At 35.3% G+C, this 13,940-nt stretch overlaps 1 protein-coding gene across 9 annotated transcripts in view; it reads right to left on the minus strand.

Annotated features, from left to right (window-relative positions):
- Positions 1–3,618: 3,618 nt before the first annotated feature.
- SLC4A4 (solute carrier family 4 member 4) overlaps positions 3,619–13,940 on the minus strand; it is a 496,548-nt gene continuing 486,226 nt past the window's right edge. For 2 of the 9 annotated variants that reach the window (XM_017501632.2, XM_017501629.2), the window contains exons 24-26: positions 12,151–12,247; positions 8,933–9,012; positions 5,761–7,911 (exon numbers count right to left, since the gene is read on the minus strand). In XM_017501632.2, the coding sequence (XP_017357121.1) occupies positions 8,969–9,012; positions 12,151–12,247 (141 nt within the window). In that variant the 3' untranslated portion in view covers positions 5,761–7,911; positions 8,933–8,968. Of the gene's footprint in view, positions 7,912–8,932; positions 9,013–12,150; positions 12,248–13,940 lie in introns of all 9 variants that reach the window. The other 7 variants (XM_017501628.2, XM_017501627.2, XM_037728903.1 and 4 more) reach the window with 5 other exon arrangements.

Consider the following 13,940-nt stretch of genomic DNA (forward strand, 5'->3'; position numbering starts at 1 on the left):
AAACCTTCGTGAGAGTCTCTTGGCCATCCATCTATGGCCTTTACTGTGGCTTACTTTGCATGTGTTTTGGTCCACAGCTGGCTTCATCATTCACAGTTGCATTTGCCTGTCGTCATTCTGAACTTTGTGGGAGTCTGCTCTACCTGTGCCCTCTTCCATAATGCTTTTATTAAGAATCATTGTAATAAAGTCTTTGAAAGAAGAGGTCTTGGTTCACCAATTTGTATAGAAATTATTTTTATATTTAAAAAAAAAATACATTGGAGACAGTGTAGAAAGTATATGTTTCCTTTCAATAGGAAAACCTGGCAGCATGGGTACCAGTGGGGAGGCTACTTTATAATCCAGGTAGCAGATGATGGATATCTAGACTAGTGTACTGATCATGAAGATATTTATAAAAAGTTGATGATTTCAGTCTGCTAAGGAGGTAGAACAGTACTCATGGTTCATTGAAGGAGTGAAACAAGAGGTGGGAATTAAGAATGACATTCAGGTGCATGAACTGAGCTACTATGTGGCTGATGGCATTCTTTGTGACATAGGGAACTTGAGAGATGTGCTTCAGTGGGATAGATGGGCGAGTTTGATTTGGATAAGTTAACACATCTCATTTAAATCCAAATATTCTGGAATCACTTGCATATCTAAGTCAGAAGCTCAGGAGAAAGATCTGGACTGAAAATGAAGGTTTTGTAGTTATCAGTATATGGATGCTATTTGAAGTCACAGGAATAGATGTAATTGCTATGACAGAACAAGAGGAGCAAGAGTCAGGCCTTGGGGAGAAATCTGGAAAAATACAAGTATGAGAAGGACAAGAGGTTGCTCACAAACGAACCTAGGAAGAAAGAGAGAGACAAATGACTTAAACACTGATAATTTATTTGAGGAAGAAGTAAGAGGTGTGACAAGTTCTAAGAAGATTTAGGCATGAATATATGAGAAAATCCAGGAGACAGCAGTGTCCAGAAGCTCTACTGTCCATCTGATGCACCCTCCTGGCAAAGCCTAACTCTGGACCAATCCCACTATCATCCCTCATTTGGATTATTGCAATGGTTTCCATTGGTCAGTCTGCCTCCGTCCATCAATCCTCCAATTTAGTCCTTATTCTGGGCAAATCTAATGCACTGTTTCTCTTCCAAAAACTCTTAACAGATTGCCACTGCCCTTTAATGTCAGGCCAAACTCTGGGCTGCAGAAAGGGTCCCATGGTGTTAAATAGTGCTGAGATGTACACTATCTCCAGGAGACACATCATGGACCTTGTTTTCTCAAAAACTATCATCTCTGAAAAGCCTCATTCAGACCTTCCCTGCTCAGATCACAACCTCCTAACCAGCCAATGTGTTCAGTCAGATACGCTGGTACTGACTCCACAAAAATATACTGTGTCTTGAACATTCTACATTTTCCTTCTCCTTTGGCCCCTTCAGTCTTAACTGCCATGGTGTTTCCTCTGCCTAGGCCAATCTGCTCACTGTTTACCTGCCTTCTTTCACACATGCTTTGCTCTTCACTCAACTATCCCTCCAAGGACCACCCAGTATCCATTAGGTCAGGTTTACTCTCCCGTTTCCCCATCCTTTTCCTTCACAACACTTACTGTAATTGATAATACCGTATTTACCATTTTTAAATTTATTATATATCTCCTCTTCTAAAACATAGGATTCATTAGGGCAGGAACTATATCTTTTGTTTGTTCATTTCCTTAACCAAGCAAAGAGTCTTGCACACGTATGTCTCATTATTATTAAATTGAACTAATGCATGCCAATTCTCTGCATGCACCATTTTGTTTTAAAGCTTCCAGGTTTGAAATGTCTTTAACCACTTTCTTAATTCCACTTCAGACTATTTGTCTGGCAAACATTTGCTCACAAAAACCTGACAGATTGCTTTGAGACTTCCTGACAATTTGGCCTCTTATTCCCACAATGAATTGTTACCCACTGTAGCCAGCACATACTTCTATTGAAGTACTTATAAATTTTTATTGCACTCCTTTGACTACATGTCTTTCTTTCTCACTTGAAGGTAAGCTACTTGAAATTAAGAATCATGTCTTATTTTTGGTTCTTCGGCAACTACCTCATTCAGTGTTTATCAAGGATGAATGAACAAAAATCAAAGATGGCTTAATATTGTCTTGATGTCCCTAAATCATTATTCAGACCATTAATTACAATGTATTTTTACCTTTAAGATATTTAATCAGGTTAATAATTTAATCAGTGGATTTCAGTCAATATAAAAGCAACATATTTTAAGATCAGTTGTGGTGTCCTGCCTCTGTACTAGATAACCCAATTCTTAAGTAATTGAATATATTTTGTACAGTTTTTTAATATCTTCTTTCTCTCTTCTTGTCAGGACTGAGCTATTCTGGCTACATCAATTCTCTTATCAATAGTTTTCTCTGTGGTTTCTAATTTCTTCTATTTCAATAAATCTATAGATGACCAAGCTTGTTAACATTTTGAATAAAATGAGCATTAATATATTCTGAATGAGGATTTGAGACCTAAGGTGCTCAAGCTGTCATGCCTAGACCTTGAGAAAGATGATTTTGTAGTTCAGGGGGTTTGTGTTGTACCTCCTAGTTCTCAGAGAGGGGGTCAGATAGGCTGTATAGCATAATGAAGAGTTGGTAAAATGCAAAAGCATATGCACAAGTATACTCTTTTTCATAATATACTAAATATAGCTTGATCTAATTCCTTGACTTTTATTGTTATGCATGGCAATATTATTTAATGACTCTTCTGTGTGTGTATGTGGAAGATACAAATTCTCCCAAATTAGAATGTATTCTGTGTGTGGCTTCTGCTGCTTCTTCCAGCTCAATGATACACTCCAAATCCCATTCCCTAACCACCATCATCACTACCACTATCAGTCTCCTCATGCTCAGAGCTATTTTCTCTGTTAAGTTTTCAGATTAAAGGATTAGGCCAATGTCACTGCCTCATTATTTTTGTTTTTATGTCACCTTTTACTGCAACCAGCAGTTCTCTCTTATCACTTCTATTATTTGGTCCCCACCCACCCAATACCACCACTCTCTGATTATAATTTTGGACTGAAGTTTCCTAGAGAATTTTAAATATTACATGAAACCTTAGATAGACCCAGCAAAAGTGTATATACTGTATCTTCTGTGAAAAATCATTCTAAGATTTCATTCATTTGAATAATTATTTAGTAAGTACTTATTATGCTTAACAGTTTGTTTTTTGTTTGTTTGTTTTGTTTTGAGAATTAATTTATACCTCATCCTGGATTCAAGAAAATAGTATTTTATATTTCACTATATAAAAGAAGACAATACTGTCTTCTCAAAAAAGACCATTCCTATTGCTCTTAGTTGGACCTATTTTTCTTCCTCTGAATCTTTGCATAATAGCATTTCATTAATACTTACAATTCTTAGAATCTTTCTTAAACATATAATTTGGACACTAATTGTGTCCTCCTGGCTGAAGTAACTAAAGCAACGTCAGGCAAGGATTCTGACTTGCTCATCTTTCCCTGAAGCACCCAAAGAAATAAAATAAATAATAGGCATTTAACAATTATATGAGGAGTTGAACAGAAGCACTAGACACCCATATGCATAAAGTTACTTTATTTTAAGTATACATATAATTTTGAAAAATATAAATGCTAAAATATCTCATCTTCTTCATCTCTTAATTCCATAAAAGTCACAATAGAAAGCTTCATAAAACTGTAAAATACTATAATGTTATAGGAATTTTAGGATTTATATTGGAAAAAGTTATTAGTAATATATTGAAATGTTTTCTGTTCTTTATCATTTTGTTCCACCATGTTGATCTACTTCATTTAAAATAAAAAGATGCATCATTTCTCTCTCCAAAGTTAATAAAGACTTAAGAGAATAAAAATAAGAATATCTGAAAGTGCGTATTGATTCTGAAAAGTAATGTGTACGAATATGTACCAGCCATGAAAATGGCTAAAAAGAGGCAACTATTCACTCTTTTCACATTGTAGGACTGGGACAAAGTTACTTCTGGCTCTAAAAGTTTCACTGGATGACTTTAGCCCTGAGTTGCAATATTTGCCTAGGAAACAGAATTCTTGCTTTTTATACGTACCCATAGAGCACAATGAAATGAGCCAGGGAATCAGACATACCTAAATTTCTGACCAAAACACAGCTTAATTGGTTAGAGTATTACAAAACTTTTTTTTTTTTTTAATTTCAGGTTGCAATGAAGCTTAGTGAAATTATCTGAAAACTTCCATGGCCATTCAGATAGTGAAGTGCTATAAAACATCACTTAATTGTACCCAGCCACTTGGTGCCACTGGGCTTCATGCTCATGCGTGAAGAGCAGATGTGAAATATCATGAAATATAAATGAGAAAATCTCAGGTTCCTGCACCAAAATCATTAAGTAGTATGAAAAGGATTAAAGAAGGCTTTGTCCCATCCCTGAACAATGTCAACCTCTGTAATACAACTCAAATGGTTTCATTTTGTTTTTAAAATATAGTCAGCAGTCAATACATTTCAAGTACTTTAACACAGTTAAAAAAGGAACCAAAAAACTCGGAAGACAATCATTCTCTGTTAAACACCAGTATATAGTTGATAAAAGATTTACTCTGTGTGGGTTGGTGCATAAACGTAAAACACACACAAACTGAATTACAGACAGCAGACAACTGTTTTTCCTCCACTCTTTAAGGTGGAGGGCTGAGGAGAGAGGTTTTTGTTTTCCTACTTCTTAAGTCAGTAAATCTCCCCAGCCCCACTTCTCAACCTTGACTGGGAGAAGAGGCAAGGACATTACTTCCTCTGGCACACAAAGCAATTAGGATTCTGAGCATTCATTTCACCCAGTAGAAAAGATGACTTTTGTCAAGGAAAACAGTGTGTCCAAGAGATTTTTCTCCCAAACATAAAACCAGGGGCATTTATGCCCATTTGATAAGGCAGACGCTTGGCTTAGTTCTCTCTTTTCTTCCAATAGTGTTTCTCCAACCACAGCCAGGACTTTCTGGTTAACAACAACTCTGAGTATACTTTGCCTTTACCTCTCGAATCTTTTATCTCTGAATTCATATCATGGAGAAAAGGGAGAAACACTTATAAAAAAAATTTACGGTTGTAATTTGTGTCCAGTTTGCATAGAAACAAAACCACCGCCAAATATGGCTCATTCTTAGTCAATGGGTAAATTCAGTTAAAATACTGATAATTTAGTGTCTCTATCTGAACCTCAGGTTTTGCTTGTTAGTTTGCTTAACTACTTCTGTTCCTTTGAAAATAATGACATGTTGAAAACTTTCCTGGGTTCTAGAATATTGAAAGGATTTGATATTAACTGTTTATTTCGCAAATGTAAGATACTATTCTGTGTTCATGTCATAAATACCAATATGGATCAGAAACAGAAGTACATATAGGTTTTACCTCTACTCAGAGGCTGAAAGATGAGTTAAGTTGCTTCAGGAGCTCTTTGAAAGGTATGGAGAGGGCAGTGAAACCATAAATACTTGATTCCTGATCAGAAAAGTAAGCTTTATCTAGAGCTTTTGTAAAAGTAAACAAAAGTACCTTTAACTTAACAAGATCACAGTTTAAGCTAAATGTACTATACATGGTTTTTACACAATTTATTGATGCTTCCATCATTAAAGAAGAAGGGAAGGGCTTCTTATACAGGTTTTTATTAGGGTAATAGAAAGCTAGATAATACAGAATAATCATTTTAAGACAGCCCTAAATACAAATGTGATGCCAAAATTTGGCATGTGAGGTTTTAACACAATAGCATATAATTCACCACTATTTTAATGAAAAATTGGGTTCATTATTGTCTAATTTGTATAAATTAAAAATTTTAGGAGTATCAGATACTGTAAAACTGACAGCTAACTCAGGATAATAAAATTTTTGTAATCAAAATTACAAGGAGACAGAATTATAATTTAATTAACATAACAATAAATGGTAATTGATAAGTGCATATTATCAAACCAAAAAATGTGGTTTCATTCTGCTTCTAGTATACTCTGCAACAACTGGTTATAGTTAAGATATAGCACAGTTGTGGTTATATGAATCCAAACTTATAATTTCAACATTTAAAATGGTTTCTTAATATACATTCATACTATGTAATGTATCATTAAAAACATTACATTTAAATACCATGTTAAATTTGGTTAATAAATGTCTAATTTTCAGTATGGTACTTTGAAATATACATACATATAATATGTACACAAATATATTCTAAATGTCTCACTTACAAAGAATAATTGCCTTTGCATCCTAGGAAAATTGCATGAGAGTACTGTTACAGTGTACTCTGCAGGTCTGCAATCCCATTACATTTTATAGGTGTGTAAAAGGGCTATTAATACGTCTATTATTTTGTATTATAAATATGAGCTATTATATCAATTATAATGACTGATACCTGGGAAGTATACTATATTTACCCTCATTTTCATAAGGACAGGCTTCTTGGACCCTTGATTAATGTTTTCAAATGTGGTTTAGGTTTCATGAAAACTGGCACAAGGGACTCAATGGCTTTGCCCTCTGCCTACCATTCACTCTTTTGCTTTCTACTATTGTACATATATGCACCAGCCATACACAGAGCACATACATAAACACACAAATATTTCAAAATGAGAAAATGTCTAACAATACTGCATAGGACACTGACGTGGTAATACAATCAGCATCTGTACCTAGATGTTACTATTATCAGAACATCGGTTATTCTCATGACATAGGAGTTTGTCTCTTCTCCCTCAGTCTCCTTCATAGAACAGTTAAGTTTCTTTTAAAGAAAGGGAAAAATTGATGCTTAGAAACATGGTGTTTTTAATCTGATCTTACCTTCTGGCTTACCCTCGAGATTGTGTATTTGTGTGTGTATGTATGTGTAAAAATCACATTATATACAATACAATTTTTACAGAAAGCCTGGCAGCTACAAATAAGAGGTAGAACTACTCAAAACTATGTTTCCTGCTGCAGGAAAAAATTCATTTTCTTTACAGTAATTAAAAAAAAGTTTTAAAAATTGACAAAAAATAAGTTGCAGGTTAGGCCCCATAATTTAAACAACAAAATCTAGGAAGAAAAATATTCTTCAATGTACTCAACAGATAAGTTCATTAAAGGGTTAAAAAAAGTTGCATAGGAAAAAAGGGACATTCCAGCACTTGCTACAATGATGGCAATGGTTTCTGTATAGGGAGTAAAGTACCTTCAGTTTGTCTTCTTTTGATAACTCTAAGATTAGGGTTTACAAGCAAGAGCAAGTTAGAATAGCAGCACTTTTTCCAGTCCCGGAGAGCTTTATAAGAAAGAAGGGACTCTGTCTGGAGGTCAAGGTTTGTTCTACCAGACAAAGACAAGCCAGTAAGCACAGCTCCAAAGCTAAAGTTGTAAGTTCCTTCAATATTTTAATAAAAGGTGTTATAAAATCCTTAATACTTTTATCCTCTGCTTAATAGAGGCAAAGGACAGGGTCTGTGCATGTCTTGAGTGACGGAAGAATTTGGTTATCAGAGGACACATCTGAACGTTTAAGAACAAAAGGGGGATTCCTCAGATGCTGTTTTTAAGGAACGGTGCACTATTACCTTGATCGTATCTATGCAAGAGAGAAGCAGAGAGATTACTGTATTATTTGGCCAGTGACCAAAAACTAAGACAAAACAAAAGTTAAAAAATAAACAGCCAAACAAAAACAAAGGACATGAACAACAAAATGTCAGTTTTAACAAAGACAAATAGGTTACAATGTAGTTTCTGTTCCCTTGCTCCTCCAGAAATAATCATTGTCTTCAGGCTCAAGTTCTATTCTAATTTGAGGCACAACTTTTACTGGAGTTCTAGGAGGACTAGAGAAAAAAAAAAAAAAAAAAAAGTAAGTAAATCAGATTTCCTGTATCATCTGTCAAATGTATATGCATTGTATAGAAGTAAAATGTGTCCTTCTTTGTTCTCTTTTAATACTTATATCCTCTTTGTGTATTAAAAACGAACATTTTAAATGGGATGAAGGTATCAGAGTAAAAAAATTCAAGTAAAAGATTTCACCAGATCTCATACCTAGATTAAAACAATAAAAACTAACACAAAAGGAAAAGAAGCACTACCAGGTGAGTAATGCTGTCAGGAATTAGAGGACAAAAAGACTCACATAATAAAAACATTCAGAGATTTCAGAAAATCAATTAGAACCTGAAATCTCTAGAACTTTGTTAAGAGGGAAGGAAAGCACTGAAGAAGAGCTACCAGAAAGTGCAAGTTACCAGCCGGGCACAGTGGCTCATGCCTGTAATCCCAGCATTTGGGGAGGCCAAGGCGGGTGGATCACCTGAGGTTGGGAGTTTGAGACCAACGTGGAGAAACACCCGTCTCTCCTAAAAATACAAAAATTGGCTGGGCCGTGGTGGCGCATGCCTGTAATCCCAGCTGAGGATTACAGGAGGCTGAGGCAGGAGACTCGTTTTAACCAGGGAGGTGAAGGTTGTGATGAGCCGAGATCACGCCATTACACTCCAGTCTGGGCAACAAGAGTGAGACTCTGTCTCAAAAAAAAAAAAAAAAAGGAAAAGAAAAGTAAAGAAAAAAAAGTGCTAGTTATCTCTTCAAAGCAGGGATGACGCCAAAATTATAAGAGCTAATGTTGATCCTGGTCTGTGACTTAATGAAAGATTCTATTATTAAGAGTAAGTAGATCTCTTAGAATGCTTTCTACTAGTAAAAGCTGGAACAAGTTTTGATCACTGGGTAATTTATTTAAGAAAAATCAGAGAGGAAGGAGAACAAGAAGTTCTGTCAATAACCCACCATTAACTACATTTCTGTGGGGCAATTATCCCACATAACAATGTAAAATACGGGGCTCTCCTTTACCTTGGCAAACCGAGTGACTGAAGGAAAGGAATTTTATCAGCATGATGTGTGGCGTTCAAGGAATGTTGGTGATCTTTCTCCTAAAAAATAAAATATTTTAAAAACATAAATAGTAAGTCTTTGGTAAAGTATAAAATAAAAATCTTCACAAAAGGATGCATCTTCCACAACTAGAAAGAGTAAAAAAGTCAAGTTTAGACATTTCAATAAACAATGTATTAAGCTAAGACTCTCGTGTGATGAAGACAAAATCACTTAGTTTCCTTTACTTTAGGTTTTCTGGGATGGGTCACTGTTGTCTTGTCAGTGAGAAGGATAGGCAGCAAATCATTTTTAGAGGGTGATAGCATTCTCCTAATGTCTAAGGCTTGCTCTTGGATTTCCTTCTATCTTCAGAATTCCTAAGTTGGCCTTGCTGTCTTTCACAGGGAAAAAAAGATTTTTTTTTTTTGAGGTATTTACTTATACCACAACACTACTTCTATCAGTTTTGTTCTTTCACGGATGATAAAGATCAACATGACATTAGGAAACATTTCAGGCAAAATACTCGTGTATTTCATTTAAGTAAATTTCTAATATCAACTTGCAATTTTTCCCTAAAAGGGGTTTTGAGAAGGTAAAGGGCAACTGGCACATAAACTTTGTCTATGACTCTCAAATTCTGGCTAGTGATTTTTTAAATAGCTTTTACAGTTATTGATATGGGGCTATTCCAGGTTATAATGCCAACAGAAAACATACATGCTAGGCACATGTATGTTAATGTCTGCTCTTGCTGTTAATGTTCCATTGATAAAAAATGAAGTCAGAACATGGTTTGAGGAGCTTAAATTCAAAAGAAATCTGTAACAAAACTCCATTAATAGGAGTTAACAGAAATTAGCCTCAGTTACAAGTTGTAGGTTACAAACTGGACACCAAAGGTAAGACTGCTTTAGTTCTTTGTTCTTGAATTCCAGGCTGGTAGCCAGCCTCTAAGATCCAGAGATATCTGTCTCCTGGTATTTATGACTTTGTGTAATTCTTTCCCACAATGTTAAGAGTGTGGGTCTGCACAATCTTCAGAATATGACAGAACTAATCTGTTACTTCTGAGATTAAGTTATAAAAGATTGTAGCATCTGTCTTGGTTTCTTTCTCTTTTATCACTAGCTTTGAGAGAAGCCATATCATGGGCAGCCCTATGGAGATACCCACAGGTAAAGAAACAAATGCCATGCCATGGCCCTCAGGAGTGTGCTTTTGGAAGCAGATCTCCAGCTCCAACCAACTCTTCAGAGACTAAAATATTTAATGGGACCCTCAGGGGGTGGATACCTATGCTGTCAAGAATGTTTATTATAGAGATTTGCAGAAGAAGAAACAAAACCTGGTCTGTTATAGAATTCACGTGTTTCCTTAAAGTCTTAGCACAAATGACTTTATTTTGGTTTGATTTGGTTTGGTCTGTTGGGGCCTAGTCCATGAGCTTAGTTCAGAACAATGGCATCCCAGAATATTGTTTAAAAAAATTCCCCCTTTAACCAAGTTCATTTTCTCTTGTCTAGAGACCATCAAGCTTCAGATGATCATGGAACGAAGTCCAGCCAGCCGGTTCCAGGCGAAGATACCACCCCTGTCCATCAGGGAGCTACCCTGCCTCCACTAGACAAAGCAGGAAGAAAGTTCAGTGATCCCCAATAGGTAGGTACTATGCCCCACGCCAGCATGAAGCAGTTACAGAAAAAAAACACTGGTCCCTCTGCTTCCCATGAATCTTTAGGGAGATCACATCTCTCAGTGAGGAGATGAGGCAGGAAAAAGTCTGGAGGCAGGGAACATAAGGCTGCGTCACACATCAGCTACGATAGGAAATATCCTCTCCATGGGGCATAGGCCAAGTAAATGACTTTGTAACTTTACTTCATCCTCTTCATTTACATTGGGCACACCCCAAGTAGAGGGTATTTAAACTCTCCAAAATTTTGTATTGGGGGCCTTAAGCCCCTATGCTCAGACCCGCTCTCACACTGTGGAACATATTATCATTTTCAAGAAATTCCTTCATTTCTTTCTGGACCAAAAACAAACAAACAAAAAAAAAGTCTTCAGAGACTCAACCCCAGCTGATGACAGCTTTCAGTGCAATATCACTAGAAACTCTGAGCCAGAACCAAATCAGTTGCCCCTGCATTTCTGAATATCAGGAATTGTGTAAGAAAATATGTTTGCTGTTTTAAACTGCTAAGTTTTACAGCAATTTGTTACTCAATGATTGGTAACTAATATACCTTTTTTTTTTTAATCAATAGAAATTTATTCCAAACTTTTCTTGATAACAGTAATCTCTTATTGAAGTCGAGGTGGCTTGGTAAAACAGAAATAAACGTGTCTTAACTGTCTTTTTCTGTAACAGATCAGTGTACTTTGAAGTGCATCTGAATCTAAAACGATGCATGTTCTTCAATAAGAAGGCAAAGTGGAAAATATCTTGATGGCAACTGCTACCTACTATTGGAAAGTCTGAAATGGTCACTAACATTACTCTAGAGGTTGACCCCATTTCTAAGAGACCTGTTAATTCAATTACAGGAGGAAAAATGTCATAAACTATTGCACTGGTAATAGCCACCAGGCTATTACCCTAGAAAGACCAGTGCAGTTATAATGATAATTTTGAATTAGCAAAAGAGGGGATGAACAAATTAGAAAGCAAATGCATATAAGTTATATCTAGAAAGTCGTGCTAATACTTCGATTTCTAATTTAATCAAAATAATAATTTTTCCAGATTATCAATATTAACAATTTATTTATTGATCAATTTCTCTTTTGAGCTGATTTGATCATTGGTTAAAACCTAAGGAAGACAAACAGTGACAGTGATGTAGTACTATAAGCTGCAATTCTAAATACCAGCAGGAAAAAAAGAGAAAAATCAATTAAAACATGGTTATTAATTTAGCAATTGGAAAAACTGGGGATGATTTGGGGAAGAGAAAAGACTACCAAATAAAAATTTTAAAGATTATGGATAAAAGGAAGAAGTTAAGAGTGAAGCTTAGGGTATAGGGTATATAAAAATAAAGTTTTATTATATTAAGTGTAAATCTTCTCACAGAAAAAAATGAAAAACAAAATTGGGGGAAAGTTAATGCAGATGGCAATTCTAAAGTGTCTTCTCTGTAAGTGCAAATCATATTCAAGCAAGCAAGCAAGAGGTTAGTTCTACTCACTGTCGGAAGGTTTGCTATCGCTTAGGAAAGGTTGCTGTTCCATGATGTCCATTGGAATTTTAATACTTGGAACTTTTTCTGAGTATGGGCAGTCAGACTGTGAAAAAAACGTACAACAGATTTCAGAATATTTTTATTATACAACCCTTCCTATCTCCCAGTATCGATCAAACCTTTCATATAATCATTTACTTAATACTAAGAAGAAAAGCCCTGTAATTACTTCCAGTTTGCTAGCTTTTAACTGCATGGCTTCTTTCCCCCTCATGTTTGTTCCCACTCTTCTGAGTTGATGGTATTGAGTCAATTAAAACTAGGACTATACCAAAGAGAGATCACTACAACTGAATTGTAAAGCTTTCTATAAGTTAGACTCCCAATCAGCAAATGTTTATGAGTTGTATGTGTGAAGCAAATTTTCTCAATGCAAAAACAGATTAAAGTTAGGAAACTTCCTAAATTATAAATGGTCTTGAAACTCTTATTTTGTTTCTGCTGATTCTGTCTCTAGAAAAATCATGACCCATCTTTCCTCTAGAACAAGTGACAGACTTTTTAAATTTCCATGATCAAGGAGCCTTCTATGTACACTAGAAAATAAACTTTCCTCACTTACTCTAAGTACTATTTTATGGATAAAGGTTCATTTTGATTAACTTGTGCCAAAGATATCTGAACATGTAAGCAAAATGTAAGAAAACAAAATGTTTAAAAAGGTGTCTATGATGGTTAGGTAAGCAGAAGATCATAACCAGAATACAACAAAAAAACCAGGCAGGTAATCATAGGACTGCTTAAAGAATAGGCCACCTACCACAAACTATAATAGCAAACTATAATAGATTTCCCAAAGATTACCACTTTGCTTTGTTAAATTGCATTATATTGATTCTAAGTCTATGTTTGCACTCAAAGACCAATATATCTCTTAACTGAAAGTACCAAAAAGATGATCTTTAGTTGAAAAAAAAATGAGACTTAATGTTTAAAAAAATGTTAACATAAAGCTTTTTACGCACGTGGAAAATTTTCTTATGATGACTCTAAAGAAGTTAATGAACTACAGCACCCTTTAAGAGAATAATATAATGCACTCAAACTGGCAAAACAGAATAAAAAAGATGCCACACATAACAGTATTAACCTTAAATGTAAATGGACTAAATGCCCCAATTAAAAGACACAGCCTGGCAAACTGGATAGAGTCAAGACCCGTCAGTGTGCTGTATTCGGGTGACCCGTCTCGGGTGCAAAGACACACATAGACTCAAAATAATGGGAGGAAGGAAGATTTACCAAGAAAATGGAAAAAAAAAAAAAAAAAGAAAAAAAAAGTGGGAGTCGCGATCCTAGTCTCTGATAAAACAGATTTTAACCAACAAAGATCAAATAAGAAGACCAAGGAAGGCATTACATAATGGTAAAGGGATCAATGCAACAAGAAGAGCTAATTATCCTAAATATATATGCACCAATACAGAAGCATCCAGATTCTTGGAGCAAGTTCTTAGAGACCTACAAAGAGACTTATACTCCCACACAATAATAGTGGGAGAATTTAAATCCCCACTGTCAATATTAGACCTAATGAGACAGAAAATTAACGAGGACATTCAGGACTTGAACTCAGCTCTGGACCAAGCTGACTTAACAGACATCTACAGAACTCTCCACCACAAATCAACAAAATATACATTCTTCTCAGCACCACATCACACTTATTCTAAAATTACCCACATAATTGGGAGTAAAACACTCCTCAGAAATGCAAAAAAAAAAAAAAAAAAAAA

Source organism: Cebus imitator, unplaced genomic scaffold (genome assembly GCF_001604975.1).
Source record: "Cebus imitator isolate Cc_AM_T3 unplaced genomic scaffold, Cebus_imitator-1.0 Scaffold283, whole genome shotgun sequence".
Taxonomy (NCBI): Eukaryota; Metazoa; Chordata; class Mammalia; order Primates; family Cebidae; genus Cebus; species Cebus imitator.